Source organism: Dipodomys merriami, unplaced genomic scaffold (assembly GCF_024711535.1).
Source record: "Dipodomys merriami isolate MVZ:Mamm:240054 unplaced genomic scaffold, mDipMer1.0.p SCAF_129, whole genome shotgun sequence".
In the NCBI taxonomy this organism is placed as follows: domain Eukaryota; kingdom Metazoa; phylum Chordata; class Mammalia; order Rodentia; family Heteromyidae; genus Dipodomys; species Dipodomys merriami.
In genome coordinates, this window is record NW_027202593.1 from 1,766,248 (window position 1) to 1,772,908 (window position 6,661).

The following is a 6,661-nucleotide window of genomic DNA, read 5'->3' on the forward strand; positions in this document are numbered from 1 at the left end:
TAAGTGGCGCGCTCTCACTGACATTTAGGTTCGTCTTGGAAACCCCAAAAGCCTCTTGTTTGGGGGGGATCTAGGCTACATATATAAAAATCATAGACCTTAGACCTAGAAGGATCTGTCCCATCTGCGCCCTTACTAGGGGAGCAAGGGCACGGAAAGATGGCGCGCAACCCAAGCCCCAAGCCCTGTGTGCCTGCTGAGGCTGCGGGTTGAGCTTTTCCAATCTTCCCGAAAGAGGGGGGGAGGGGAGCACGAGGGGGCGTGGCCGAGGGGATGGGGAATGGGGGGCAGAGGGGATGGGGGGCACCCCCTCCCGCGGCTCTTTGCTACACGTCCGGAGGAGGAAGTGTTCATTTCCAATTCCAAACGTCCGAAAAGAGCCCTTCCGCCTTGGGAAGCCCCGAGGCACCGTTTGCGGTGACCCTTTCCCGGCCCTCGGTGCGGGGCCAGCTCCCGGACGGCCAAGGTCACGGCCAAGGTCACCGCCCCGGCCCCGCCTGCGGCGCGCGCGCGCGCGGAAACAACAAACGGCCGGAGAGGAGACGCAGGGTCCGTCCCGGCTCTGCCCCGCGAGCCCTTTATTCGCCTGCGTCCGCGAGCCCAGTAGGGGGACAGAAGATGGGGGCAGGGAGGGCGCTGGGCCCCGCCCTGCCGCCGCGAGCCGCCCCACGGAGCCGCCCCACGGAGCCGCCCGCGCCCGCGCGCCGCGTCGTGGGATTGAATCCGTCCTTCGGCCTCGTCTGTTGCTAAAACTTTGCTTCCAGCAGGCGGGGGCCGGGGCCGCTTCCACGCGCGGCGGCTCACGAGACGCCGGGGCCTCGGGACGGAGGCGCCTCACGTCTGGGGAAAGCGCTCCCGTGGGTTTTCCGCGCCCGCATCTGCCTCCCCGCCACCGCGTGCGCTCCGGCGCGAGCGCGCGCCTGGACTGCGGTCCTCCCGTCTTCCGTGCGCGCTGGGCCGGGCCGGGCCGGGCCGGGGAGGGGGTCGCCCAGGGGCGCGGACCGGGTGCGGGTGGGGGCTGCGCGGTGCGCGCCGTACGGGCCGAGCTCCGGGAGGCTCCAACCCCGGTCCTCACCTGTGGCCAACCTGCACGCCATTCCGCCTTGGGGAGGCCCGGGCGCGGCGGGGAGGGCGACGCGGGACCAGGGCCGGCAGGGGTTGGGCGAAGGGCGGGCGAGGCCCGCGTGGGCAGCGGGGGGAACCGGAGCCGGGCAGGGCGGGCCCGGGCCCGCGGCCGCCCCGCAGCCTCCTCCCGCAAGCACGAGGTGGGATCCGGGCCGGGGACGCCGCGTCTGCGCGGGCCGGAGCGCGGACGGCCGAGGGCAGACGGCGTGGGTCTCCGAGGCCCGGCGGAGCCTCGGTCTTGTCTGCGGCGAGCCCCGCGCCCGGCCCCGGCCCCGCTCGGCCCGGCCCGCACACTCAGAGCGCCGCCGGCCGAGAGCCCGGCTCCGCCTCGTCCCCGATGTCCACCTCGTCCTCGGGCTCGGCCAGCACGAAGGCGCCGGCGGGCAGGCCGCGCCGCGCCGCCTCCGCGCCCCGCGGGCTGCCCCCGGGGCTCTCGGGCCCGTCCGGGGCCTTGGGCTCGTCCTGGCTCTTCCTCAGCTGCTTTTTGTGCTTCATCCGCCGGTTCTGGAACCACGTTTTCACCTGATTTCCGGGGTCGGGGATGGGGGCAGGGAGAGGGGCAGAGGGGGATAAAAACAAAATCAAGTCGGTTCTCGGGACAGTGACCCAGCTGAGGTCCGAGCCGGGACCCAAACCCGCTGCGATCCGTGGAACCGTTGGGTCGGGGCGCAGGTGCTCAGGGCGCAGAGAACCCCGCGCGTCCCAGAGCTCACTGTCCCCCAAGAACCTGAGGCTGGAGCGGTGCGGCCAGCCGTGCCCGGCGCGGTGACCGGTCCGCCGCGGGCGGCGTGGAGGGGGCGCCGCGGCGCGCGCTGTACCTTCCGCCGAATCCCACCCGGCCTCGAAAGACCCGCCGCGCGCCCGGCCCGCCGCGCAAGGAGACGGAGAGAGAGCGAGCTGAGTTTTCGTCGGGGAGGAAAACCAGGGCCAGGACAGGCAGGGAAAGTAATTCCCTGGAGCTCCAGAGGAACAGACAGACAGACAGACAGACAGACACGGCCTCGGAGCCGAGGTCGGAGGCGTCCTGCCCCGACCTGGCGCTGCGGGTGACTTGGAGCAAGAAGAGAGAGATGGAAACTAATTTTTTCCACCCTGGATAGGGGAATGAGAGGGAGTTTTAGCGTCTCTCTCTCTCTCTCTCTCTCTCTCTCTCTCTCTCTCTCTCTCTCTCTCTCTCTCTCTCTCTCTCTCTGTTGACGGTGGGATGTGACACTCAGGAAGAAGACTGGGGACTGTAAGAATGAAATCAGGGAAGCAAACCACACATCTCCCGCGAGTGTCTCCGCGTGGGACCCAGCGTCCGTCTGCCTGGCCACCGGTCCGCCCCGCCCCGGCCCGGCCCGGCCCGGAGGGGGGTCTGGGAACGTGTCGGGGAGGACCGCGGGGAGGGGTCGGGCCTCTCGGGGGAGCGTCTCCTTTTTGTAGAGCCGCTGGAGGAGGCTCGTCTGCCCCCGTCTGACATCGTGCCATGTTGGTCGTGCGCATTTCTTGCGGGAAAAATAAACTACGTCCACTCGCTTTTGAGCTGACGTCTGGAGCGCGTGGGGGACTGGCGTGAAGCGTGAAGTGAGCGGGGCTCATCGTGACGAAAGTCTCTCGTTTGGCCTCAAAGGGAACCCTAAATCGGCCTGGCATGAATTCGGGGTGTCGGTGGTTTTAGTAAGATTCCTAGGGAAAGCTTAGGGGGGAAAAAAGGAGGGAGCCCGCACATCGCCCCGCGGCGCCCTCCTCCGTGGGCCCGGGGTGTTGGAGTGGTGGGGACCCCGCGCGCGGGCATCGCCGCCGCCCCCGCCCCGCACCTGCGTCTCGGACAGGCTGAGCGCCGTGGCCAGCTCCACGCGCTCCGGCGTGGACAGGTAGCGCTGGATCTCGAACCTCTTCTCCAAGCCGGACAGCTGCGAGTCAGAAAACACCGTGCGAGCTTTGCGGCGACGGCAGTGCTTGCCGGGCAGCTCGGCGTGCTGGGCGTGCGGGAAGAGCGCGGGGACCGGGACGCCTGCGGAGAGAAGAGCGGAGCGGCCTGCTGGGCACCGCCCGGGGACGCGCGTGCGCCGGTCTCCTGTGGCCCCCCAAAACCACCCGCCCCCTTCCCCCGGGAATCCTAGGGTCCAGGACGCACGGAGGAAGCGTGGCGCTCGGAAATCGTCTCTAAGGCCCCAAATGATAGTGGAGGACTTTTTTTGGGGGGGGGCGGCTCCGAGCGGCCCCCTGCAAGGCGACACAGCGCTGCCCGGGAGAGATGGGCGATTTGACCTCGCTTTCTAAACTCGCTTCTCTTTCCGGGGTCATCCCCATCCTCCAAAAGAAAGGAGCAAAACTCTCACCGAGACGCCCCGGCCTCGCACTTTTCCTTGTCAGTTTCCAGACAGCACTGGAGACCCCCCCCCTTCCTGCTCCCCTCTCTCCCCTCCGACTCTCAGTCTGGAGAAGCGGAGAGCTCCCGTTGCTCCTTCCTCGCCCGGTCAGGGGAGACTTCTCTGTCCCGCCCGACGCTGGGTTTTATCCCGTAACCCGGCAGAGCAGAGCTGGGTGGACACCAAATCTGCCCATCCCAGGGAGGAAAAAAGGAAAAGGAAAGCAAGCAGCACAGAACGCAGGAGGGAGCAGCACCGGGCGGAGAAGAGAACGTTGCCAGAATGTTCAGCCCGAGGTGAAGCGGGTGTGTGGTGCAGCCCCAGAGCAGATCACCCACACCCCGGCCCGGCCCCGCGCCAGGACGCCCGGGTTCGTCTCTTTGCTAGCGCTTTTAGCTTTTGTCCCAGGTTTCAGAGCCCGCACTGCACGACCTGCCCCGTCTCCCCGTTCAACGCCTTGCCTGCATGCGCTGCCGAAACTCAGCAAGTGGACTAGACCTATTCTTCCATGTTGTTTTGAAAACATACGCGTGTGGCCTCTCCCCCAAAGATAGGAACGCATCTAGGCATTTCCCCACATTTTTCTGTCCAGATCAGTTTGCCAGTCCGCACTTCCTGCCACGCTGTGGAAATCAAATTCCTCGCGTGCCCTGATGCAGCCACTCCAACAGTGAGCCGAGGAAGAGCCTCAGTCCCGTGCGGAACGGTGCGGGCGAAGAGGGGAAAGGCCCGCATTGCTCTCCCTTTCCTTCTTACCCCTCTTTGCCCTTCTTTGGGCCAATCCAAACCTTTCTTCCTCACAGTATTGCAAACCCTTGTCCATTCATGTCTGTGCTCTCGCAGAGTCTGCCACAGCCAAGGAGAGTGCGGGTGTTTCCAGTTTCTGAGCTGCAAAGTTGAGTTCAGCTCCAAGGGACTGGGGTGCCCGGGCTCTCCCTCTGAGGGGTGTGGGGGAGAGGCTATGGATCCCTTGGGATTGGGAAATGGACCAAAATGGCCAGGAAGAGCCGGTGCGGTTGGGCACTGCCCCACATAAATACCAGCTCTGGCCACCTCCGCCTGCCTGGTGGTTAGACAGACATCTCCCCGTTATAAAACGGTGCAGAGCAGGCACCAGCTAGCCCCATGGGGTGCAAATTGGGGTGCCTAGAGGGAGATGTTCTGTTCTCTACTGTATCCCCAGCCCTCCCCTGCCCCTTAGCGAGGGACGCCCCATCCAGGCCGAGTCTGATGCAGCTTTCCCTTCGCTCCATCCGTCTTGGAGGCTGAGCGCCCAAGCCTCGAGGCCCCTGCTACTTACCCGAAGCGGTGAGGAAGTAAGGCTGGTGGTGGTCTCCCTTGTGCAGAGGGTGGTGGGCGTGCGGGGCGAGGAGGGTGGGTGTGGGCATGAGGGGGTAACCATAGTCTAGCAGGGGCACGCGCGAGGCCAGGGAGCCGGCGAAGTGGTCGGGAGCCACCTCCCTCAGTGGCTTGGGCTTGTGCAGCAGGATGTCCTCGATGAAGAAGGACGTGGGCCTCTGAGAAGACGCAGGGTGCAGAGGTGAGGTGAAATTGAGATTCATCTCGAGGCGGGGGCTGAGGGCGTGAGAAGCAGGCAGCTCTTCGGGCAGGTCTGGTGGAGAGGCGAAAGCCCCTCTCCACGGCTCCAATTCCCGCCGCTTCCTCCTGGACCTGGGCTATCCCGGCGCTGGAGAGGCGAGGAGACGAGCGCGCGCCCGGGTAGGTTGAGTCTGTGTGGGGGGAACGGGCGGCTTGGAGAGGGTGGCCGAGGGAGCCAATGGCGAGGCTGCCAGAGGCAGGGGGAGGGTGCGGGGGGCTCTGGGCGGGGCGGGGATCTGTCCGCGGTGCTGAAGACGCTTGGAAAGAGCGGAGCCCAATGGGTTTAAGTTCCTACCAGGCTCCTCCGTCTCCACGTCTGCCTTTTGGCTGCACGCGCCGCTTTCTTCAGCCCTGTTTTCTTTTCAAGAACGCTAAAGGGAGGGGCAAACTCCTTTTGAAAGAGAAGACATCAAAAGGGACCCAGTGCAATAGACATAAAGTACTTTCTCCCTCGGTTGGGCCTGGGTTTAATAGGTGACCCAGAAGGAGAGAGTGTCCACCGCTTTAAAGTTGCTAGACTTAACGTCCATTCGTGGGAGGAAGAACTGGATTCTTGAAGTAAGTAAAGAAAACGACGACCGTCCAAATCACATCCTTTATCCTAGCTGCAGGGAGCGGGTGGGTAGAAGTGTAGATGAGCATTGAATGCCTCGGTCACTTTAAATACTGTCTACAACCATCCCTTGCTGTGGCCCTCCGTCCTCCCTCCCATTTACCTTCTCTCACACGGATGACTGCTTCTGCCCTGCCACTGTTTCCCACATCAGCCTCCCGAATAATTGTCCTAGCTTTGGTCTCCTGGTCCTTTGCCCTGCCTCTTTCCTTTCTCTGTCCCAATCTTTTGTTTTTGTTTTCTGTTTGTTTCTGTTTTCTGTTTGTCTTCTCCCCCCCCCCAATCTGTCACATTTATTTCCCTGGAGTCAATTTGCTAAAATTAAGGTGATCGTCTACCACAGAGCAGGGATAATTTTGGCTCGCATCTCCGAAAATTGCTCTAATTATTGATGTTAAACTCGGGGAAATTAAAAGAAGCCACTTCTCTTCCATCTCCCCATTTTTAAGCTCTAATTTGTTGAAATCTAGTCATCATCACAATTCCAATCACTACTGCTAATAGCAAAAGTGTTTTAATAGAGACTGAGTCCTTGCAACCCATGCTATTAGATAATTAGAGGAGGCGTTAGGAAGCCCGGCGCTCATCCTTGGGCACTGGGGTAGGATTTCCATCTGATCCAGCAGGTAGTACAAATTAATTACCAGAATCAATTAGGCCCCAAACAACAGAGCTCTGAGAAGTGGGACACACACACACACACACACACACACACACACACACACGCTGGGAGATGCTAAAGAGAGGTGCAGAGGAAGAAGTATAGTGGAGAGTTTAAAATAAGGTCTTGCCAAGTAGGCGTCGAAGAGAAGTCAGGAGGCTTTGTCTTGGAGTCTGAAAGGCACGTTTTATTCTTAAAGTTGATAGCAGTAAGAACTGAAGACACCAGGAGGGAGACAGTGCTTTTCAAAGTTGTTGCTTGCCAGCCAGGAGTCCCCGGCCAGCCGTCTTCTACAGGGCTGCAGGGAGA

General features: G+C 62.4%; 1 protein-coding gene across 1 annotated transcript; it reads right to left on the bottom strand.

Annotated features, from left to right (window-relative positions):
* Positions 1-1,419: 1,419 nt before the first annotated feature.
* LOC138824400 (brain-specific homeobox protein homolog) lies at positions 1,420-5,041 on the bottom strand. The gene is made up of 3 exons (XM_070018243.1): positions 4,780-5,041; positions 2,925-3,121; positions 1,420-1,647 (listed from the first exon to the last, which is right to left on the bottom strand). Exons 1-3 carry the CDS (start codon positions 5,039-5,041, stop codon positions 1,420-1,422), a joined length of 687 nt encoding a protein of 228 aa, XP_069874344.1.
* Between the last annotated feature and the right edge of the window lie 1,620 nt (positions 5,042-6,661).

Bases quoted from the DNA above. Each gene is read 5' to 3' on its own strand.
- LOC138824400 (XM_070018243.1), bottom strand. From the start codon at position 5,041: ATGAATCTCAATTTCACCTCACCTCTGCACCCTGCGTCTTCTCAGAGG. The intron at 3,122-4,779 runs GTAAGTAGCAGG...TTCTCTCCGCAG, and splicing joins TTACTTCCTCACCGCTTCGG to GCGTCCCGGTCCCCGCGCTC. The intron at 1,648-2,924 runs GTGCGGGGCGGG...CCCGGAAATCAG, and splicing joins TCAGCCTGTCCGAGACGCAG to GTGAAAACGTGGTTCCAGAA.